Raw genomic sequence first — 24152 nt, 5'->3', positions numbered from 1 at the left:
TTCTCATTTACAAAGTTCTGATCCCCACCCCAACCCTAGCCCAGGGTCCTCAATCTTATCCTAAGATGGAGAGCCCAAGTCACCACATCCAGACTGTGCTGTGCCTCTCCTGTGTTTGAGGCAGCAGTTCTCATACCCCAGCCACTCAGGGTTCGTAGAGCCCCACCCCCAGCAGGGGTGCAGGCCCAGCAAGGCCAGCAAGCTCAGGCAGTGCAGGGTGGTCTGATCCTCCAGGCCAGGGAGAACATGAGACAAGAACAGGACAAAGCAGAAGAAGCTTGAGGCCTTTTATTGACAATTCTCCACATACACAGATCCTTTCCACTGTTCTCCAATGTAAACAAGCACAGAGCACTTAACTCTCATCTCCCACCAGGACAAAGGGGATACTAAGCCTGCCTGGCTCCCCACAGAATGGCACCTGGTTGCCAGGCCCGCACTTCACCTCACGTGTGGCTTGGCAGGAAGCTGGACTGAGAGGGACCCTGTCTGCCAACCTTCCCTCCCTCTCCCTGCCACTGTGGATGCGGGCCCCAGGCAGCCCATGATGCACGAGAGAGTTCCAGGCAGGAGGAGCCCCTCTTCCTCCCCACCACACGCCTTGTGCTGCATGTTCCCAGGAACCATAAAATAAATAAATAAATACATTGAAAAGGCAGGGCAGCTGGGGGCAGGGGAGAGAGGGCAGAGCCAGCTAAAGGGCTTAGGCTGAGATAATGGACCCCACAGAACAACAGGAACAGAAAACTGGCCAAGAGGCCCTCTCCCATAACTGAGCCTGCCCTCCAGCAAATGGCCTAGGAATCTAAGGCCCAGCTCAGCAAGATCCCACACTTTCCAGGACCTCAAAAGTCAAGGGTTTCAGGACCTCCGCTCCGCTCACCAGGCCTCACATTCCATGGGACAAGGGCTGGGAAAGGGATATGTGGTGCTAGGCCAGGGAAGGGGTGCCCCAGCCTCAGGGCAAGAGGAACAGGAGTGATCCAAGTACCCTACAGCCACTCCAGCAGGGCTGAGGACATCTCAGCATTAAGTAAGCTGAGATTTATAAGCTAAGGTCTCTGCCTGATGGGGCTTTGTGATACTGTTCTCACCTTACACTGAAGGTCCGGACCAGCCCCCTGAACACTACTCCTCTGGGGAATCTGGAAACTTCAGCCCTGCTACTGGTCTTGTTAGGCCTGTCCACACTAATGGGAAACTAGTCAGATGCTGGTACCTGGAGGAAGAACATTCAAACCACAGAGCTGGGGTGTAGTGCTGCAAGCACTTGTACAGGCTCCCTGAGGTGGAGGGACCAGCCCAATACCCCCAGGAAAGAACTTTCCCCAATTTCAGGTCTCATGGAATCCCCAAGCCTGGTCAGACTAGCCCTGACCATAGAAGCCTAGCTGAGAGCAGTCCTAGCTCTCTGCTGCCCTCTAGTGGACACTCCCTGGCTGTCCCTGAACCCATGCGGCCCTGGACAGGGCAGGGCAAACAGCCAGGGCTCCCTGGGATTTGAGCACAGCATTGCTCCAGCAAAGCTGGAGACAGCAGGAGACAGACAGGGAATCCTACCTAGCACTCAGGCCACACTCGCCCAGCACACGCCACAGGGGCCAGGGGTGGAGAGAGTGGGGATCTACTGGGGCCCCCGGACTGCTGCCTCTTGGAGCCTGGCCTCTTGTGTCACTTGCTCAAGGTCTGGTTGCATGAGGCACACACAAACACAGTCTCTCTCTGGGCTTCAGGGGCTGGAAAGGAAGAAGAACTTGGTGAGACACTTCTTTGTCCCCTTTCAAGTACTAGAACCTCCCCCGCAGAGCCCCAGACGGACCACCCACCGCCCAGCCCAAACCCTCCCTGACCCAGCTTGCTGCTGGCCTCAGACACACCTCCTTCCTGGGGATCTGGGAACTCGGGTGATGCCAACACTAGGCGTCTCCAGGTGTTCTGAGCATTAAAAAATCTTTTGGCACCAACTAAACACGTAAAAATGTCTTCACAATACAATACCAGAGAAAATGTTCCTAAAACGTTTTAACAGAGGTTATCTCTGGGTGGTAAGATTACAGGATTATTTTTCCCTTCCTTCTTCAGTATACTTTCTAAATTTTGTAGTTAATGAATAAGGGGGGGGGGGGGGGAGTTAGTCTAACACTAACATACCACAAGGTAGTAAGCAAAACATCACATTTTTCAAGACTGTGTGTCAGAGGTGCTGGTAGCTCAGCACCTGTTATCCTAGCTATTTGGAGAACAAGATTAGGAGGATTGAGGTTACAGCTAGGGCAGAAAAGTCCATGAGATACTTGGGGCCATGATAGGTTATACAGATCCCTAGGCATTCACATACAGTGAGAAAAAAGGAGGATGTTTCATTTACAACACATTTGTACAGTTTTCATAAAAGAAAATGGTTTTTATTCAGTTAGAAATGTTACCATGGTGGCTGTCTCTGCCAAAGGTAGAGGGGAGCCTGAGAGGGGTGCTATTGTTATGTGTTGTTTCCTATGGAAGCTGTCACAGGTGTTCATTCTGCTACCTTGTGTCACAATTCCCAGGTTCATTATATCTACTCTTCGCATGAATCAAATGTTTCCAGGTTTTGATTAAGTAGGATGGACGAGATGTTCCCACAGATGTTGGAAAAGGATGTCTTCACTCCTTTCCGACAATGCGGCCTCCCCTTCAGGGGCAGAAAGCTGGTATCAGCTCCCTACCCTGACCCACCCCTGCACCACTCACCTGTGGCCCCCATGGAGGACTTGGGCACCTTGAAGGAGCAGCATCGAGAGCAAAAGCTGTTCCCGCAGTTACTGCAGCTCCGCTGCAGACAAGAACCAAAGTCAGTGCCAGATGGAGCTGCCATCCTCAGGCACCTGGAACTTCAAGCACTTCCCTTCACCAACCAATCCTCCCCAAGGAGACAGATTGGAGAAGTGTCCCAGTGAGGCACAAGGGAGACTGGACTGACTGAACACCCCTGACTGACTGAAGGCTGGTGAAAGCAAACTTCAGACACCAGGCCTCTGAGACCCAAGCAGTCAGACTTCTTCAATGATCCCCTCAACTCCCACAGAACCCATCACAAGCACACAGCTCCCAGAAAACCACCTGAAACTTACCCTCTTCTTCAACACTGAGAAGGTGGCAGAGCAGCCTGTACAGTTCCCTGAGAAACAGAGACAACAGCTCAGTTTTGACCCAGCCCCAAACACTCACCTCTCTGCTCTTTTTTTTTTTTTTTTTGTCAGTCGTGGGGCTTGAACTCTGGGCCTGGGCGCTGTCCCTCAGCTCTTCAGCTCAAGGCGAGCGCTCTACCACTTGAGCTACAGCACCACTTCCAGTTTTCTGGTGGTTTATTGGAGATAGGAGTCTCACGGTCTCTCCTGCCCGGGCTGGCTTTGAACCGCGATCCTCAGATCTCAGCCTCCTGAGTAGCTAGGATTACAGGCGTGAGCCACCAGCGCCCGGCTACCTCTCTGCTCTTGATTCTCATAAATGGGCACTCAGGACACCAGCCCACACCAGCCCATTCCCTGGCTGGGAACATGGGAGCATGATGGCCCCTGCGAACCACTGTCTCTAGGCCAGTACAGCTCTGGTCTTTGCACCCTCCCAGAGGCAAGCAGCCCCACTCATAGGCACAAGAGAAATGAAAGAACATCTTGAGAATCTGCTCCAGGAATCCAGCCAAACTGGCAAGGATCTAACCTCCAAATTCCCGGTGAAGCCTGCCTGACATGACCCCTTTGAGTTCTCCTTACATACACTGCCTGTAGAGAGGGACAGAAATGCCTCCTGAAAATACACATACCTGCTCTCTGCCACTACAAGATTCAAAATGAGAAGCTTAGAACCGGGCACTTTCCAAAGAGGCAAAGAGAAGACTGCTCACACACTGTGAGTAGCACCATCAACGACAAGATGACAAAGCTTCGGGCAGTAGGCCATGGCAGCTTAGGAAATGGTTTAGGGAGGTGAGAGAGGTATAAGGAAGAGATGAAGGATGGGGAAGAAGGTTTCTGGGCCATGGGGTCCAAGACCTGCTATGATCTGCTCAGATCACAGGTTGGCCAGGAATAGAAACAGGCCTCTCTTTTTCACACAATGACCCCAATCTGTATTAACATCTCCATGCAGTGCCTTCGTCTGTCTGGAAGGAAGAAGGAATTGGAGCTCTTGCTAAAGGAGTTTTCCTGGGATCAAGGAAAGGAAGACTACCTAGAGCCAGAAGGTACTAGAGGTACTAGAGTATTGAGGCTAGGTACTAATAGTAAGAGTGCTTTTGATCAGCTTGTGGTTCAGGTAGAGGAAATAGAGAAGAGCTGAGCCCATGCATGCTTGGTGGTACAGGAAACTGTCTGCTCCACTGAGCATTGAGGAAGGCAGCCTATCTCTGCCTCCCAGAGCAAGAGGATAGGGCAACAGGTCAAGGAAAGAAGCAAGACTGATACTAGGGCTTACGTCCAAGAGTTCCTCCAAACTGGATGGAAAGCCAGAACCAAGCACCCAACAGCAGCCAGTACCCACACACAGGCCTGGGCCCCAGGAGGGCTCTAGGGGCTGACACCAGTTCAGACAGGCAATTGGGGAGAGCAGCCCTGCTCCTAACTCCTACGTGCTCTTTCTGCCAGGCTTCTCAGCAAAGGCCTAGACTCTCCCATCCTGACTCCCATTGTGATGAGGCCACAAAGACAGCAAAAGAAGCTATGGCCCCCATGAGGCCTGCCTGGGCAACGATCATGTGGCCCCCAAGACAAAGTAGGGCCCTCCCCACTAGGAGTCTAGACAGAAGCTGTAGAATGCAATAGCCTTGTTATGGTTCCACCAAGGTTCATGTTTTAAAAATCTTAACCACAGCCAGATGCCAGTGGCTCACGTCTGTAATCCTAACTACTCAGGAGGCTGAGATGTGAGGATCACGGTTCAAAGCCAGCCCGGGCAGGAAAGTCTGTGAGACTCTTATCTCCAATTAACCACCAGAAAACCAGAAGTGGAGCTGTGGCTTAAAGTGATAGAGCACTAGCCTTGAGCAAAAGAGCTCAGGGACAGCTCTCAGGCTGTGAGTTCAAGCCCCACGACTGACCAAAAAAAAAAAAAAAATCCTAACCCCCAAATGATGGGGAGCTCACAGAGCCTGAGGACATTCAGCAGGGTGCAGGATGCAGGCAATCTAGAATGAAAAGGGAAGATGCAAGGACCAGAGCCACACATGGTCTGGACACAGTGGCTCCCAGAGGCCATCAGGCCAACTTCCTGAGAGCTAGTGTTCAAGAAGAGGAGGACAAGAAACCCACACAAGCGTCTTCAGCAGTTCCACTGGACACATGCTAACATTCCAAGATCCCATGGACACTTGCTCTAGTCACAATTAGAATTCATAATTCCAACACTCTGACCCTGTGTATAGCCAACATCCCCTCCGCCCCCACCTCCACATTCCTTCCTAGACACCCTAACCTACTCCATACCGAAGTTGTTGGTAGGGTAACGCTTGCGGAGCCGCTCTGTGAGCCGGGACACCTTGCTGCGCAGTACCTCATTCTTACTCAGGAACCCATTGTCTTGCAGGGACAGCTCATCCTCTGCTGGGCAGGGGGCACCCTCATCATCCTCCTGTGGAAACAGCTCCTTCCAGTCAGTCCCTCCCACCTCTTGACAAGGCCCAGGAGCAGAGGCACCTGGACACAGCCAACCCCATCAGCATAGCCAGATCCGCCACCCTCCCCCAGCCCAGCCCAGCCCTACTTACCAGTGCTCCTACTTACCAGAACCACCAAGTGGGTCTCCTGCCTCCCAAGGTGCAGGGGAGAGGAGAGAAAACAGAGACAGAGATAGCAGGGCAAGGAGGACCAAAAGGGGGGCCTCCAAGCTACTCCTGAGTTCTGAGCACCTCCCACACACACAGCGAGGTTAACAGATGCCCTCCCCTGACTGAGTCAGCACTGAAGAAGCTTGAAATAAGCTGTGAACTACGCTTTTCACATGGGGCATTCTAACAGAAAGAACATAGCCTTAACAGTGTCTTCGGGACACTTGTCTAACTTATGTAATACCTATTTCACAAACATACATGTGAACTGCATCAAGATGCAAAAGGTATTCCTTACTGTGAGTCAAGAACAAAACTGCTTGAAAATCATGCTCTGTATCTCCATCCTCCCCAGGTCCATACTTCTAATCATTACCAAGACTTGGAGAAAATCTTACAGTAGTCAAAATTCAAATGTCAGCAGAGACTGGGCTGATTAAAGAGTGAACGATTGGTGAAAATTCCAGAGACCCCCACTGCTTAGATCTCAATGTCCAGTTTATAAAGAGACATAAAGATAGGGAAAAAACAGAGGAGGAAGAATAATGCTCGATAGGAAATGTACTCATTACCTTACTCATCTAACTGTAACCCCTCTCTACACTATTTCTAAATAAAAAGTATTTTTTTTAAAGTTGAAAAAATAAAAAAAAAAGAGAAACATAAAGAGAAATTATTTCCTACTCTAAGAAAAACAAGGAACAGGTGAAATGGCTCACATCTATAATCACAGATATTCAGAAAGTAGAGATCAAGAGGATCACAGTTTGAAGATAGCCTAGGCAAAAAAGTTAGCAAAAAGCCAGGCACCAGTGGCTCACGCCTATAATCTAGCTACTAAGGAGGCTGAGATCTGAGGATCACAGTTCAAAGCTAGCCCAGGCAGGAAAGTCCATGAAACTCTTATCTCCAATAAACCACAAGAAAACCGGAAGTGGCACTGTTTGCACAAGTGGTAGAGTGCTCACCTTGAGCTGAAGAGCTGAGGGACAGCGCCCAGGGCCAGTGTTCAAGCCCCACAACTAACAAAAAAAGAAGTTAGCAAAAAGGCAGGCAGAATGCCAGTTACAAGGGAGGCATAAGTAGGAAGATCATATGACAAAAAAGCGTAAGATCCTATCTGAAAAAGTAACAAAATCAAAAAGGGCTGGGGGCATGGCTCAAGCAGTAGGACACCTGCCAAGCAAGCCAAGTCCCTAAGTTCAAATGCCAGCACTGCCTCCCCTACAAAAAAGCAAAGATGACAATAAATAGCAATGGCCACTAACTGTAATACAGGATTTGTCTAAAGGAGACAGTGGCCTCAGGGCTACTCCTAGAGTTCTAAATAAAATCTCATCATTTTTAAACATCAGCTCAAAAAAACAATTTTAAAAGTTTTTAAGCCAAATAAGACACGCATGCAAAACACTAGTTCAAACCACTGTCCTAAAACCAAGACAACTGTTGAACTTCCCCTGACCTCAAACTTAACCATGCAATGCACTTTCTCCAACCTCTGAAAAGAACAGTGAGGAATTCCCTCTGCAGAACGCAGAGTAGCAGAGGCACAGTGAAGCCCTCCTTCAGCCTGCCCTCCAACCTGCCCTCCCGACACCTGCCACCAAAGAGAGAAATTACAAGCCCCCAGTGGAGTTTCTACAACACCTGAAAAGCCACCCCTGCCCTAGGAACCCAAAACAGATGACTAGATGGGCCACAGAGCAGGGATCGAGGGGTCAGTAGCCCCATTTCAACCTATAAGCTCTCGCTCATATAAGTTTTAGTTTCTCATGTGAATATTGAAAAATAAAACCCTCAGCTCCAGGAACACCCAGGTCATACAGCATGCTGGGGAAGGGCCACACACCTCTATTGCATCTTTGAACTCCTCATCTGGTTCAGCCTCCTCAGCCTCCTCCACACTGCCTGGTGTGAGGTCCTAGAAAGAGAGTCTCAGTCACATACAGGAAGGATGATGGCTGTCCAGTAGAGGGCCATCTTCCCTGAGCCAGCATTCAGGTTCCTACCCCAGAGGAAATGGCACCATTTCAAAAAGTAGTGAGTCATGGGAAAGAAAACAACCTCTAACCCTTCAGGGCAGGAAGATGGGCACAAGATCACAGCTGGTCCTCAGTGGCTGAGAGTATAGCTCTGAACCATAGGGCCTGGACTAAGACCCAGTGGCACCACTCACTAGCAATGATGCCTTAGGCAACCACTCTGTGGCTCAGCCTTTTCTTCTGCTACTCTCAGACACAACTTACCTTCCTTGCAGGAATCTCTATAAGGCACTTAGAACAGAATCTGACACAGTAGGTACTCAATAAAGTGCAGGGCAGTTATTTTTATTATGCTTATTATTAAGCACACCAGAGATCAGGCCCAGGAAGGAGCAGGAATCACATCAGAGGCCAGTCCTGGAACTATGTACTATATAAGCAAGCTGCTAGAAGGAGGACCCCCATCTGCTCTCAGCAGCTCTTGTGATGACCAAGGAGTACTCACCTCCGTGGGAGTGGGGGCAGGCGTGCTGTCCAGAAGAGTACCTTTCCCCCCAACATCTGGCAGTAGTGGGCTCTCAAAGACTCGTTGTTGCTGCTTGGGGTTCATCCGCCGCCGCAGAGATGTCCTATACTCAGACACCACTACCCAGAGCAAGGAGAACAGGGTAGGAGGTAGATACAAGACAGAGTAAGTAGTACTCTGGGGGTGGCAACTTCCACCAAGTGCCCCACCCACTGCTACTGACAGAGCTGCCTTCCTAACTGGGCAAGTCACCCAACCTAAGCCTCATGAGCAACACAGGCATCACCACTTAACCCAGACCACTAAAGATTCAGTGTGGTAGGTGTGCCCTAAGTTGCAGCTTCAGTGATTATTACCCCAGCAGAGGGTGGAAAACAAATGTAACAGTCATTCAAGTAACAAGACTGTCTCAGCACTTTAAAAGCCAGACAGCAGACTGTAATCACACAGAGATGTAGCAGCAACTCCAGGTGGCTGCTACCCAGGGGACAGGCAGAATTTTGGGAAAACACTGCTCCATCTCCCAGAAGCTACCAATCTCAGGAAGCAATGATTCATCTGCTTTAGAAAGAAAGAGGACTGCACATGGCAGCCTCCCTGGAGAGATGTCATCCTCAGGGATCTAGGGTCCTCCAGAGGACCCCAGTGTGGTGCTGCCCCCTTGTGGAAAGGACAGTAACAGGCAAAGAACTACAGAGAAACCGCTGCTGGCCAGTCTGTGCCCCAAATGTCAGGCTCTTTAGGGCTTACCTCGGAAGAACTCCACATTCCCCAGAAACAGTGTACTGTTTAAAAGGGCAAGGACCCAGCAGAGAGGCAGCAGATACAGCATACAAATTGTGCCCAGAAGAGCCCCATAGAACCTGGAAGATCAAAAGAAATTCACAAAATCAGAAGGAAACAGGTTTAGACTAAGCACACTCACATAGGGATATAGGTGAGAAACAGATTTTTTTTTCTTTTTTTTTGGCTGTGGGGCTTGAACTCTGGGCTTGGGCGCTGAGCCACAGTGACACTTCTGGATTTCTAGTGGTTAATCAGAGACTCATAGACTTTCATGCCGGGGCTGGCTTTGAACCATGATCCTCAGATCTCAGCCTCCTGAGTAGCTAGGATTACAGGCATGAACCACCAGCACCTGGATAAACTTTTTTTTTTTTGTCAGTCATGGGGCTTGAACTCTGGGCTTGGGCACTGTCCCGAGTGCTCTACTGCTTGAGCCACAGCGCCATTTCTGGTTTTCTAGTGGTTTATTGGAGATAAGAGTCTCACAGAGTTTCCTGCCTGGGCTGGCTTTGAACCGTGATCCTCAGATCTCAGCCTCCTGAGTAGCCAGTATTATGGGTGTGAGCCACCAGCGCCCGGCTTTAAACTTTTTTTTTATACTGCTTTTTTATATGCAAACTTTTTTTTTTTTACTACACATCAAACCAGTATAAAAATCATGATGAGAAAGGACTTTGAAGTATCAACAAGTCACTGGTTTCTAACAACTGACAACTAACTGGTGAGACTATGTTGGTGTCTGAGGCTAGGGCACATGAATGGATCAACTGTTATCACACTCAGGAACGAGACTCTGACGTCTACAGACAGCCTGGAATGCGATTCTAGCTCTGCTATTTCTCTTTGCACACGTCCTGCACTCCGAGTATTACTTAACTTCCTTCACCCATAAAAGGGGATTACAACAGCATCTACCTCATGGGATTACTATGAAGACTAAGATACAGTATCTGACACAAAGTGAGGACTGAATAAATTAATTATAGTTATTATTCCTATGTAGAGCTTCAAACATATTCATTCCAGTGGAAGGGAGAAAATGAGGGAGGGAAGTCTCAAAACACTATGAAGCTATGCATCTATAAAGTATATACCTATGACCAACTATAGAAGAAGGCTGAACATGAGATGAACTGCTATATTCAAAGTGGTAGATTACATGGTGAGTGATTTGTCTATTATTAAAGTACTTTTGCTACACTTTTTTTAAAGCATCTAAACAATAGCAACAAGTTAGAGCTCAACAGTACCCCTGCAGATCTATACACATAGCATGGGACGCTCTTCCCTCCGAGGTAGGAGGGGACCTACCTTTCAAGCCTTTTCAAGATAGCTGCCATTGCTTGGCAGGGGAGGGCTTCAAGCTGCCAATTCCAACAGGGAAGTGGAGGTGGGGAAGGGGAGGGGCCGCTCACCGAGACGATACCACAGGGTTTTCCCAGTGCAGCACACGGTAGGCAGCTTCACAGGTGCAGCACAGGCGAGTCAAGAAGGCCTCCAGCTGGATCAAGCTGCAGACACAGGGGCTCCTATGAGACTCACTGGGCAGGATGAAAGTCTGTGGAGGCAGAGCCTGGGACCACAGGCAGAAGTAGGTATTCCACCTCCTTGAATGCACTGCCTGAATCTCAAGAGTGGGGGGTAAGAGGGTCTTCCCAAGCTGGCCCAGGTATTGTTCCATCCCATTCTTGATCCCCTCCTATGGGGGAACCAGTTCAGAGCTTCTGTTCTTGCTAACTATGGATGTCAGCCAAGCTACCTAAGTGTCCCACTGCTGAAGTTCCCTCATATGTCAAGTGAGTAACCGAAGACCCACCCCACAGGTACACAGCACCGTGGGTACATGGCACCAGGAGGATAAATGGCAGATCAATGTCTGCTCACCTAAGATGTAAGGTCGACCACCTGGGGAGTTCTGTTAACAGAGATAAACCCCAGAAGCATGAGCACATCTGGCACCCAGATCCAGTCTATCTATCTATCCAGGCTCCTTGGAAAAATGTCTGCTTCAGAGCTGAAGCAGGGGAGGTAAAAGATGAACGCAAACATCCTGTTGTACCATAACAGAAGCACTGGGAAATGATGGAGACACAAAAAGCAACTCTAAAGTGGTCCCACTAGCCAAATCTAGAACAATTTGAGATGAAAACAAATGAAGGCAATAGATTACAACCCACAGAATCAAATAAAAATCTAAGAGCTCATACTGATAATATGAGCTCATACTAATATAGACAGAATGGTAATCAGAAAATCATCTCTCCAACCATCACAGTAATAAAGTGATTAAGGAAAGACCATGAGTGGTTTTAAAACAGTGGGTGTATGTTTGATGAGGCTCACAGTATCTCCCTTCAGATTACTAACAATGGAAGGAGAGGATGATGCACAGTGGGAAGCTGTACACAAACGGACACAGTTAACATTCCCTGACATTATGGGCTACCAACATGAACGTCCACATTCCTTGCCATGGTCCTGTCGAAGATGCATAATCTGAGTCTAACCAAGAGGAGCCAACTTATCCAAACTGAGGGGGCTCCTATAAAAGAAAAAGCTGGTCGTATTTAAGTACTCAAAATCAAGAGGCACAAAGACTGAGGCTCTAAGTTACAGGAGACAAGCAGAAAAGCGGAATGTGAGGTCTGTGCAGCTCCATAATAGAACATTTGCCCCACATGCAAAGCTTTGGATTTGATCCCCATCAGCACAAAAAAAAAAACTTCAATGTAAGCCTGGTGCTGGTGGCTTACACCTGTAATCCTAGCTACTCAGGAGACTGAAATCTGAGGATCGAGGTTCAAAGCCATCAGGGCAGGAAAGTCTGTGAGACTCTTACCTCCAATTAACCACCAAATAGGCAGGAGTGAAGCTGTGGTGGTTCAAGTGGTGGAGCTCCAGCCTTGAGTGAAAAAGCTCAGGGACAATGTCTAGGCCCTGAATTCAAGTCCCAGAACCAGCACCACAAAAACAAAAACACAAAAAACAAAAACCCTCAACATAATGTAATATATGATGGGTCACAGAAATTGGTAAGAAGATATTTACTAACGGAACTGGCAAATTATGTTTATAATCCATATAGTAGATGACTCATGCTAATGTTGTATTAAATTTCCTTTCTGGTTGGGCACCAGTGTAGCTCACGCCTATAATCCTAGCTACACAGGATGCTGAGATCTAAGAACTGAAGTTCAAAGCCAGCCAGGGCAGGAAAGTCTGTGAGACTCTCCAATTAACCACCAAATAGGCAGAAGTGAAGTTATGGTTCAAGTGGTAGAGCTCCAGCCTTGAGTGAAAAAGCTCAGGAACAATGTATAGGCCATGAATTTAGAGCTCCAGCCTTGAGTGAAAAAGCTTAGGAACAATGTATAGGCCATGAATTTAAGCCCCAGAACCAGTACATACATATAACACACACACACACACACACACACTCTCTCTCTCTCTCTCTCTCTCTCTCTCTCTCTCTCTCTCTCTCTCTCAATATAACGTATGATCTTAGATTGTATCCTGGATCAGGGGAAACTGATAGGAAGTTTACTAAAACAACTGGCAAATTATGGTTATGATTCATATAGTAGATGACTCATGGTAATGTTGTAGTATTGAATTTCCTTTCTAGTTACAGTGCTACAGATATGTAAGAGGAAGTCCTATTCTTACAAATACACGTTGAAATATTTGGGATAAACATACATGATATTTACAACTTTCTTTCTTTCTTCCCCCCCCTCCGGTCATAGGGCCTAAACCCTGGGCTTGGGCACTGTCCCTCAGCTCTTCAGCTCAAGGCTAACACTCTACCACTTGAGCCACAGCGCCACTTCCAGCTTTTTCTGCTTCTGTGGTGCTAGGAATAGAACCCAAGCACTCTACCACTGAGCCACCTTCCCAGCCCCTATTTTTGCAACTTACTTTCAAACAGTTTGGGGGTAAGGGGGGGAAATGCAGTGAGATCTCAGGAACCATTACGGTAAAAGTTAACAATAGTCCCAGGACCTATGGGGCCTGTTTGTGTCATTTATGCACCTCTTCTCTAGGTTTAAAATTATTTCCAGTAAAAAAGAAACAAACACTGGAGCCAGTGGTGGTTCTATGACTGTAATCGTAGCTACTCAAGAGGCTAAGATCTGAAGATCATGGTTCAAAGCCAGCCCATGAGATTCTTATCTCAAATTAAATCACAAAAAAGGCCAGAGTGGCACTATGGCTCAAGTGGCAGAATGCTAGCCTTGAGCAAAAATTGCTTAGGGACAGTGCCAGGCAAGAAAGAAAGAAAGAAAGAAAGAAAGAAAGAAAGAAAGAAAGAAAGAAAGAAAGAAAGAAAGAAAGAAAGAAAGAAAGAAAGAAAGAAAGAAAGAAAGAAAGAAAGAAAGAAAGAAAGAAAGAAAGAAAGAAAGAAAGAAAGAAAGAAAGAAAGAAAGAAAGAAAGAAAGAAAGAAAGAAAGAAAGAAAGAAAGAAAGAAAGAAAGAAAGAAAGAAAGAAAGAAAGAAAGAGGGCTGAGAAGGTGCCTCAGTGGTAGAGCGCTTGCTTTGCATGCATGAGGCCCTGGGTTCAATTCCTCAGCACCACATAAGCAGGAAAAAAAAAACCGGAAGTGGTGCTATGGCTCAAGTGGTAGCATGCTAGCCTTGAGCTGAAGAGCTGAGGGACAGCATCCAGGCCCAGAGTTCAGGCTCCACAACCGGACCAAAGAAAGAAAGGGGGTGGGGGGGGAGGGAGGAAGGAAGGAAGGAAGGAAGGAAGGAAGGAAGGAAGGAAGGAAGGAAGGAAGGAAGGAAGGAAGGAAGGAAGGAAGGAAGAAGCAACAACAACAGATACCTGGCCCCATTGCTGGGCAGGCCCAGCTATACATTTATTTCTAACTTGTGCCACTCTTGTGGTATATCAAAATCCTACACAGAAAAGTCCAGCTGCCACCTAAGCTGAACAATTAATTTTGTTCAGCTTCCTTCAGCTGCTTCCTCAAAGTATCAGCTCTGTCATGTTTAGGAATTTCTCCATAGTACATCTAAACATAATACATACTAAACCCATTCTGCAGACCCAGCACTGGAGTATTCTTCACCCTCTGAGTAAGCCCTATCATCCTAGTTGACAGACGTGGGACCTGAGTCACAGAGGAGCAAAGCAACTTACCCAATGTTACAAAATAAGTGGAAGAGCTGCGATTTGAACCCATGTAGTGACATGTGGAGGCACAGTGCTTAGTGAAGATGTTAGTGTTTCTAGGGGAAAGAGCAAGCTGTGAAGTTGGCTGAACCTGGAGGCTCCTCCAGCTCACTTGCCAGCTGTAAGTGGGGATGATAGCAACCACCACCCAGAACTGTTCAGAAGATTAAATGGAGTAGCATCTGTGGTTTACCCAATATGAAGTCTGGCACATGCAAATGCACTATGCAGCAGCTGCTGTCATTTCTAGTCTCCCCACCTCCCAGGCCTCTCTTTATACTCACAAGCTTTTCACCTCAGCCACGGCCTCAGGTCGAGAAAGACGAACTTTCTGCAGGTCCTCTTGTCTTACACTGTGATACTTCCTCCGCATCAGCTCAGATTCGGGCAGCTGTGCCCGGCAAACCTCCTGAAGGTAGCCCAGCAAGGCAGGCACAGAAATCAATAGGGCACCCACTGAGTACCAGGCACCTAAGAAATTAAGAACACTGCAAGTAATATAGTTTAGTAAGGCCCAGGAACTGCCCACCTACATGCTCACTCCCTCACCTCCACCAGGGCCCTCCCTAGGAGGTCTTTCCTGATCACCCTACAGGGAAGACAGAGTACTTCATCCACCCACCAGGCTCCTGAAGCCAGTTTTGTTTTTCCTCATAGATTTTTATCACCACACCATAGACTATGGATGTGTTCACTTTTGGCTAATGGAAGCTGTTAAGAGCTGGCACTTTGTCCATGTGATCACTGATGGGAGTTCCAGCTTCATCTCTAAAACATTAAAAAAAATGCTGCCAGCATGTAGTAGGTGACTCCTGCCTGCACCCTGGCCATTAAGGCAGACTGGAAGCCTTTCCTTTGGCTCTTAGGTGCCTTCTGACACAGGCCTCAGAAATACTGAGGCTGAGATGAAATTCAAAAAGGGAATGTCTCCCGTATCACTTCGTATCCCAACAGGAAGCTAAGAGAGCAGCGGGCTACTAATAAATGTGTGTTAAATTTCTGTCACAAAAACTGACATACTTCAGAAATATATTCAAAGAAACCTATCATGCTGGCAAATTTTGATCAAAGGAGAGATTAAGAAAAAGATGAACCAGGCACAGGTGGCTCATGCCTGTAATCCTAGCTTCTCAGGAAGCTGAGATTTGAGGATCATGGTTTGAACCTAGCCCAGGCAGCAAAATCTATAAGACTCTTTTTTTTTTTTAATGGTTGTGGGCTTGAATTCTGGGCCTGGGCACAGTCCCAGAGCTATTCAGCTCAAGGCTAGCACTCTACCACTTGAGCCACAGAGCCACTTCCAGTTTTCTGAGTGGTTTATTGGCGATCAGAGTCTCACACATTTTCCTGCCCCAGCTGGCTTTAAACCATGATCCTCAGATATCAGCCTCCAGAGTAGCTAGGATTATAGGCATGAACCTCCAACATCTAGCTCTATGAGACTCTTATCTCCAATTAATCAACAAAAAGCTGGAAGTGGAGCTTGTGGCTTAAGTGGTAGAGCAAAAGAAGCTAAGGGATAATGCCTAGGCCCCAAGTTCAAGCTTCAGGACCAGCACACACACAAAAAAAAAAGATGAAATATTGCACAAACTGGGTTTATTTTTAACCAATGAAAACACTACCTCCACCAGAAACAAAGGAGTCACAAAAATAGAACACAAAGTAAGAAAAAACATAAAGACTAGCCCCTTAGAGCATCCTATCCCAGACCCTTCCCTCATTTCTCCTAGGGCTAATTCTATAACCAGCTGCGGTTCCAACCCAAGCAAGGGTTGAGTCACAGAAAATACTATCAGTAGATCCAGGAGATCACCATCCGGGGCCACTATATTTACCCACCTGTCCACACCTTCCTCTAGGCTTTGTGCCTCTCCTCACTGCTGGTGGCTGCCCAGCTGGCCCCCCTAGACTCACTTGCAGAACCAGAGAAAAGAATGCATATGGCAAGAAGTCCCTCCTCAGCCCAACTTCCTAGGACCCTTATCCCACGGGATGGCCCCAAGGACCCCTGAATCAGTTAGAAAAGCAAACAAAAATGTCATCAGTCATCAGCCATCAGTCAAGAAGGGGAGAACAGTAACTGTAACAGCCGCTATGAAGCTATGTAGTATGCATTCTCATTCCTCACAAATAAATACCCTGTGAGGAAAGCACTAGTGATATCCCCCTTAGACAAAAGGACACTTAGGTCTCAACAGTGGGTTAAGTAACTTGTCCAAGGTCAAACAACCTGGATCATCCCTCTGGAGCCTCTGTTCTGATGCCAAGCAGAGGGAAACTCACTCAGAGAAAGGTCCCCTCACACACTGCCACATTTCAGTGTTCCTCCACTTCATTCTCAAAAAAACACAAAACAGGAAGTGGCGCTGTAGCTCAAGTGGTAGAGGGTTCACTTTGAGCTGAAAAGCTGAGGGACAGCGCCCAGGCCCAGAGTTCAAGCCCCACAACCGACAAAAAATAAAACAAAAAACACAAAACACTGACCCCTTGGAAACCTTCTTACCTTCATTCAAAGTGAGGAACAAGATGTTGAGGCCCAGGCAGGTCAGCAAGGAGCACATAGGTGTCTGCCACCTGCAACACAGAGATCCGGATCACCAGCCACTCCTCCAGCTGGGAGGGGAGCCCAGGCAGCACAGATAGGAAAGCCATACTGGAGACAAGGAGGCCTGGGCACAGAGGACCAAGGGAAAATGAAAAGAGGGCCTGTCTCTCAGCTAGATGACTAGGAGAGGAGCCAACCGGTCACATTAGCCCTGGGGTGACAAAACTTTCTCCCAGAAGAATTTATAAAACACCTATTAAGAAACCCATTTAATACTGCTTCACGGGCTGGGAAGGTGGCTCAGTGGTAGAGCGCTTGCCTTGCATGCATGAGGCCCTGGGTTCGATTCCTCAGCACCACATAAGCAAAAAGAAAAAAAGCCGGAAGTAGTGCTGTGGCTCAAGTGGTAGAGCGCTAGCCTTGAGCTGAAGAGCTGAGGGACAGCGCCCAGGCCCAGAGTTCAGGCCTCACAACCAGACCCCCCAAAAAAAAAAAATACTGCTTCACTAGTGTCTTTGTAAGGGTCTCTTCTCTTTGACAGGGAAAGCTGACAGATACTTTTCTTCAATATTTTCCTTTATTCTTTTTACAATTCGGTAAGAATATATCAACACTGCCCAATAATTCATTTAACACAGAAACCAATAAAGAACAAATAATAGACCAGGCATACTGCTGGCAAGCAATGCAGAATATAAATGCATTTTCTTGTATTCTCACTGGAGAAATTCTTATTACTAAATGAGGTTAACTAGCTCATGTGAGGCTTTCAACCCAATAACCTCTCTTTATCTTTCTCCTGAAGTTCAACATACTCTACCAGTACCACTCTAACTGAGCCACAGAACACTTGGTGACTGCTACCAGAGTAAAAGCAAATTAAAATCTAGGTCTAAAGGCAGTCCTAGTTGAGAAAAAACTTCACACTACCTCTGAATATCGTTTCCTTCCAAGGCCCCTCCCCTCTACCTCATGTCTTCCTACAATTTGGTGCTAGGAGACCCACAAAAAAATAAAGTAGGGCTGGGAATGTGGTAGAGTGCTTGCCTAGCATGCATGAAGCCCTGGGTTTGATTCCTCAGTATCACATACATAGAAAAAGCTGCAAGTGGCGCTGTGGCTTAAGTGGTAGAGTGCTAGCCTTGAGCAAAAGCAGCTCTGAGACTGTACCCAAGCCCTGAGTTCACAAGCCCCAGGACAGGCAATAAATAAATAAATACAGTAGTTGATCATAGAAGAGAGTCTTAAATTTTTTTACTGCAGCTCCAGGCTTCAGATCTAATAGCCAAGGCACTAGCTAAGGTCCTTCTTCAAAGTCAAATCCTCTTTACTAAGAAAAGAACAATCAAAAGCACAAGCTAATCTGACAGCCACTTTCATGGACCAGTGCTCCTTCTGCCAGCATCCAAGAACACAGACTAGAGGAAGGGGGCTTTGAAGAGCCCAGTTCTGACTCACTCCACCCATCTGATCTCTCAGTCCATGAAATAGAAATCTCTTGACTTGACTGAGGCTGCTGTCGGCACTACCAACCAGCAGAGGAAAAGAAGGTTATGATATATTTAACTTCTGTACTTTGCCTCAAAAGGACAAAGTATGTGTCAAAGAGCACAGCCCATCTCTCTGGAACCCTTCCCATCCCCTGAGGAAAATGAAAGTTTCTAAGCTAGCTGGTGCTGCTGGGATTATAAAATAAGACAAGAGTCCCTCCTCCTATCTACCCCTTACCCCAAAGGCAAGAGAAGAAACATGGCTCTAAACACTGACTACTTCATCTCTAGGGTTACTGTCATAAATTAAAGGACTAAAAGAAAAAAGTCAGGGTGTTGGTCAGTTAATAATAAATGGCCCAAAACTCAAAGGCAGTCCAGGCTTCATAACTCAACCCTGTCTCCAGAGGGGAGGAAAAAATAAAAAGGCCCAGTATTTCCAGTCTGAGGCAAGAACCCAAACTCAGTGGTACCCTTTGAGCTAACTAAATTCCAGTCACTCTGCCTACTAGTCTTCTCAAGCATTTTAGGGTTGGATCAATTAAAACTAAAAGCTTTTTCCTATAAATAAAATACGAATGAACACAAAGACTTACATGCAGTTTCGTGGAATTCATTGACCCCTAAAGCCCTCCTAAATAAGCTCAAAGTTTAGGTTGTCCTACTCTTTAGGACAATACTCTTTAATATTGTGTAACACTATATCAACCTTTGCCAATAATAATAATGATAATAGCCTTTAATTTTTCTTCTAGAGTTTGAACCGAGAGCTTGCTCATTCATTCACTCAAGTTGTTTGCTCAGAGCTAGTGCTTGAGCCATGACCCCAGCTAGTTAATTGGAGATCAAGTGACTAGGACTTTTCTGCTTGGGCTGGCTTGTTGAGCAACTAGATTACAAGGCCTGAGCCACCTCAGGCTAAAAATTTCATCTTAAACTTGTAGCCCAGCCTTTAAATCTAACTTCTTACTCAAATCTAAGTAAGAACTCTCAGTCTTCAGCCTGCCACTATCAAGAAACAAAACTAGGGCTGGGAAGGTGGCTCAGTGGTAGAGTGCTTGCCTTGCATGCATGAGGCCCTGGGTTCGATTCCTCAGCACCACATAAGCAAAAAGAAAAAAGCCAGAAGTGGTGCTGTGGCTCAAGTGGTAGAGCGCTAGCCTTGAGCTGAAGAGCTGAGGGACAGCGCCCAGGCCCAGAGTTCAGGCCCCAGGACCGGACACCCCCCCAAAAAAAAAAAAAGAAACAAAACTAGTTTAGACGGGGCTGGGAAGGTGGCTCAGTGGTAGAGCCCTTGCTTTGCATGCATGAAGCCCTGGGTTCGATTCCTCAGCACCACATAAGCAAAAAGAAAAAAGCCAGAAGTGGTGCTGTGGCTCAAGTGGTAGCACTAGCCTTGAGCTGAAGAGCTGAGGGACAGCACCCAGGCCCAGAGTTCAGGCCCCACGACCGGACCCCACCCAAAAAAAGAAACAAAACTAGTTTAGACTGAAATAGACTTAAAGGACATAACCAGGCTGCATGGCACTAAATTAGAACTTGATTTGATCAAAACAATTCATGATATCTTGAGAAAACTGAGCTAATCTGATTATGAACTGACTATACAGAAAGTAACTTTGATGATGAAAGAAAAGGTCATTCATTATTCAGAGGCACCAAATGATGTATTCAGAGAGTAGGATTCCATATATCTGTACTTTCAAAGGCTTTTAATTTTTTTTTAAGAAATAAAGCAGGCTGAATGAAAAGAAAAAATTATGGAGGATGAAAGCTACAGAAAAATAGAAAAAAAACTGAGATTCATAATCCCAAATGACTAATGAAAATAGTACCATCTCATTCATAATTTTTGTTGGTCATGGGGCTTGAACTCTGGGCCTGGGTGCTGTGCTCAGCTCTCCAGCCCAAGGCTAGCGCTCTACCACTTGAGCCACAGCACCACTTCTAGCGCTCTACCACTGGCCACCTTCCCAGCCCTCATAATTATTTTGCATTTGACTTTTGCTCAAAATTGTATTCTAACAGCCGGGCGCTGGTGGCTCACGCCTCTAATCCTCGCTACTCAGGAGGCTGAGATCTGAGGATCGAGGTTCAAAGCCAGCACGGGCAGGAGAGACCGTGAGACTCCTTATCTCCAATAAACCACCAGAAAACCGGAAGTGGCGCTGTGGCTCAAGTGGTAGAGTGCTCGCCTTGAGCTGAAGAGCTGAGGGACAGCACCCAGGCCCAGAGTTCAAGCCCCACGACTGACAAAAAAAAAAAAAAATTGTATCTAACTTTAGTATTATATTAGTGTTGGAAAAGAAGGAGAAAAAATTAAGCCTGTTATGTGCTGTAGAAAACCAATGTTCAAGCCTAACAGTCCTGAGACAGGAAGTTATCTTGTCACAAAGAAGAATCTTGATCAAAGATCAGGCGGTGTCCAGTTCTTGCCTCTCCTGGATTAGGACTGGGACACAGGGCAGACCTGGATAAATCTAGATGTCAAATAGACCCACCAGAACAGGCCATCGCTAGGGTGAGAACAGACTGCTCAACCACTGCTTAGATGACTAGCAACTATGGAGCAGGGAGCTAGATGGCCAGCAGACAAGGAGTACTCCAGAAAGACTGTACCTGAGCAAATATCGAACACCATCACCTGCATCCTTCAGAGGTTCCAAGTAGATCTCCAGCCTCTTGTATGACAAAACCAAGTTGAAAAGATCAAAGGCTGCTGCAGTCTTGGTAGGGGGAGGTGGAGATTCTGGGAGAGCCTCAGTCATCACGCTGGGACTCACCTCTGGCCCACTCCCCTCTCGCTCTGATGTCTGCATCCTGTAACCATAATAATTCCTGATATTTGTACTGTACTTCCAGTCCCCCACACATTCCCCCTTGAATTACTGCATGTGGCACTAACAGTGAGGTGGACAGGGTTCCTACATCTGGAAAATTCATTTCACAGGGTTCTGCTGCAGTTCAACAGGGTAAAGTGAATTATTCAAATACACACCTCTAATCCTAGTTATTCAGGAGGCTGAGATCGGAGGACTGCAGTTCAAAACTAGCTGGAGTAGGAAAGTTCCTGAAACTGTATCTCCAATTAACCACCCAAAAGCCAGAAGTGGAGCTGTGGTTCAAGTGGAAAAGCTAAGAGACAGCGCCCAGGCTCTGAGTTCAAGTTCTAGTACACACCTACATGCGTGTGTGCACGTGTGCACACACCCACGCACACACACGCGCGCGCATGCACACACACACACACACACACACACAAATCCTGTTTTTCAGGCTCCCATCTAATCAATGCTTGTTTCCATCAAGACTTTAAAGTCATAATGTGCAGGCACATTTAGTTGCTGGAAGGAGGCAGCCAACAATCTCAAGGGAAATGAGGTCCTAGAATATTTCTCTCCAGATCTTTCATTCCCACTCCTTCTTCAGGTGCCACCTTAAACCTCACTCTCTTGCTCTGAGAAATCTCTGCCAACCTCCCCAGTCTGGACTGGGAGTTCCCAGTGCTTCAGAAGTTTTATGCACTCTTCCTAATGACCCTTATATCTCCAAAATACAACTCCTCGCTTTCTTCGGGTCTTTTAACTTTGGCGGGCTTCCATTCATTACTGTTATTGTACACCGTTTGTGCTTAGTAGTAACTGCTTGTTGAATAAGAAACTACATCTCTCCGGGACTACTACTGTCTCCTGCCCTGCTCAGCCTCTAACCCACTCCAGTTCCTTCAGCGCCCAGCAACTTCGTGGGTCCCTGAGGGCCACCACCACCTTCCTTCCGGAAGTCTCATTCCCACCTCCCTTAGAGCATCTTTATTACCGTAGTCCTGGGAACCTTTATTAAGTTCTTTTCTTGACTTCAAAGTCCTTCTCTGAGCGCTAAGTGGCTTCTGAGGGGGAAGGGGAGGTGAACAAAACCTGAGCAAACGGCAACGTAAACCAGTCCTAGGCAAAGAACCTAAGGAGGGAGGTGATAAAGAGGGTCACCGGGCACCCCAAGCCCCAGGGGCCGACCCAGGGTGAAAGGACCCGGACATGCCAGAGCGGGAGGGTCGGGTCAGCACTGGCAAAGGCCTCTACGGCTAAGGAGGCCCAGAGAGGCTACCCCCAAGATCGGCCTCCACGGGGGCCGGGGGCGTGGCGGCCCCACCTACCTGGACACTGGCTTGGAAAGAGGAGGGGCAGGGACGGCCAGAGGGCACCGGAAGGACCCCTGCACCCCAGAGCGTCTCTCCGGGCCCGCCCCGCCCCGCCCCGACGCGGCGCCTCCTCCCAGGGCTAGCCGGAATCTGCAGGTCCCAGAGCCCCCTTCGCCTCCGCCTCCGCCGCTTCCGGGACGCCAGCCGTTCGGCGGCGACGTGCTCTGACGTCATCGCGTTCTCCTCGCCCCGCCTCCACTCCGGGTTAGTCTCCGCCCTCCCGCCCGCCCGGCCTAGGTGAGCGCTCTTGGTTGTCAGCGCGGTGCCCTGCGCCTTGCTGCCCTCACGGGCGGTGTTCGCTCGCTTCCGGCCGACAGCGCCTGCGCGGGCCCGAGACCCTGCGTCGCTCTGCCCCGCCGGACCCGGAGCCCGGCAGGGTGGCTCAGGGATGTGATTACCCCAGCATTTAGGGATTACAGCCTGAGGAAGGAAGGAAGGGAAGGAGGGAGGGAAAGGGAGGAAGGAAGGGAGGGAGGAAGGAAGGAAGGGAGGGAGAAAGGGAGGGAGGAAGGAAGGAAGGGAGGGAGGGAGGAAGGAAGGAAGGAAGGAAGGGAGGGAGAAAGGAGGGAGGGGAGGAAGGAAGGAAGGAAGGGGGGAGGGAGGGGAGGAGGAGGAAGGAAGAACGAGAAGAGGAGGAGGGAGGGGAGGAGGGAAGGACCAGAAGAAGAGCAGGAAGGAGAGGAGGGAGGGAGGGGGAGGTGAGGGATTAGGAAAGCCAGGGTAGGAAGAAAGGAAGAAGAGGAACCGCCGGGGAGGTGCGTCTCTGCGCCCCTCCCCGCTCACGCACGCACGCACACTGGCACGCACGCACACTTGGGCTCTTACCTGACTGTCGCCCCCAGGGGCTGAGAGCCCTGGAAGGGCGGGAACTGTGCCCTGTGTGCCAGGTACCTAGCAGAGAATGTCTTTCATTGTTTCCTGGGTAGCTACACGGTTCTGGATCAGCCCGTCTGCAGCTTAATCCTCTTCACTCCGGGTGACCGGGTTAATCTCCCTTAAAACACACATCAGGTGGCTTTTGCATTAGTGCTAGATAACACCTGTTTACTGAGCTCCCCAGCTGCCAGGCACCCGGCTGAGCTCGGTGACTAAGCTCTCGGTAGACATCATCTTATCCCGTCCACCTCCCACCCGTTTGCTTACTTAGTTATCATTTCACTGGTGAGGAACTGAGACATGGCAAGAAATACCTTTGATGGCACATCAAATAAGCCAGCCACTGGGAGCTGGGATTTAAACTTCGTGCATCATCTGACCTACCCAACCATACCCACCAGCGCCTCTAACCACTTTGGTCTGCTTGCACTGGTCTCATCAGCCCTCCTGTTCCCCCTCAGGTGCCTCAACCCTGGCCAGCCAAACCCCTTACCCTCCAAGGCCCTGGCCCTCCTGCCTCTGGCCATTGCTTGGAATGCTCTTCCCCCACCCTTGTTTAGGTCCAAATCCAATCCACTCTCCTCAGAGGGAATCAGATGTCTTCCAGACTTCGCTGCTTGAGGCAACTAGATATCATCCCTTCCCTCTCAACAGCCAGAGTTTTATCAACATCTCTTCCAGTTAGTACCTCCTTTCAGATAGACGGGCACCAGGGCTGGGAAGGTGGCTCAGTGGTAGAGTGCTTGCTTTGCATGCCTGAGGCCCTAGGTTCA

At 48.2% G+C, this 24152-nt stretch overlaps 1 protein-coding gene across 6 annotated transcripts; it reads right to left on the bottom strand.

Moving 5' to 3' along the window:
• Positions 1–273: 273 nt before the first annotated feature.
• LOC138826196 (protrudin) lies at positions 274–22679 on the bottom strand. Of its 6 annotated transcripts, none has more exons than XM_070021352.1 (14): positions 22459–22679; positions 20928–21128; positions 16777–16847; positions 14555–14741; positions 10510–10605; positions 9059–9171; positions 8288–8427; positions 7650–7721; positions 5757–5777; positions 5460–5604; positions 3111–3157; positions 2731–2812; positions 1878–1964; positions 274–1736 (listed from the first exon to the last, which is right to left on the bottom strand). In XM_070021352.1, the coding sequence occupies exons 2-14, from the start codon at positions 21125–21127 to the stop codon at positions 1672–1674; spliced, it is 1326 nt and encodes a 441-aa protein (XP_069877453.1). In that variant the 5' UTR covers position 21128; positions 22459–22679; the 3' UTR covers positions 274–1671. The 6 variants fall into 6 exon arrangements, with proteins under 6 accessions (XP_069877453.1, XP_069877454.1, XP_069877455.1 ...); XM_070021353.1 differs by lacking the exon at positions 22459–22679 and adding an exon at positions 22125–22197; XM_070021354.1 differs by lacking the exon at positions 5757–5777 and having other exon boundaries at positions 22459–22678.
• Positions 22680–24152: the final 1473 nt, after the last annotated feature.

This window comes from Dipodomys merriami, unplaced genomic scaffold, assembly GCF_024711535.1.
Source record: "Dipodomys merriami isolate MVZ:Mamm:240054 unplaced genomic scaffold, mDipMer1.0.p SCAF_14, whole genome shotgun sequence".
NCBI lineage: Eukaryota > Metazoa > Chordata > Mammalia > Rodentia > Heteromyidae > Dipodomys > Dipodomys merriami.
Note: the sequence above shows the minus strand (reverse complement) of the source record. Positions and strands in the feature narration are given on the sequence as shown.

Excerpts from the sequence above, each read along its gene's own strand:
- LOC138826196 (XM_070021352.1), bottom strand. The coding sequence starts at position 21,127 with ATGCAGACATCAGAGCGAGAGGGGAGTGGGCCAGAGGTGAGTCCCAGC. Across the intron at positions 5,778-7,649 it reads AGTTCAAAGATGCAATAGAG|GAGACCCACTTGGTGGTTCT; the intron begins GTGTGTGGCCCT and ends CTTGGGAGGCAG. Across the intron at positions 5,605-5,756 it reads AGACCCACTTGGTGGTTCTG|GAGGATGATGAGGGTGCCCC; the intron begins GTAAGTAGGAGC and ends CTGTTTCCACAG.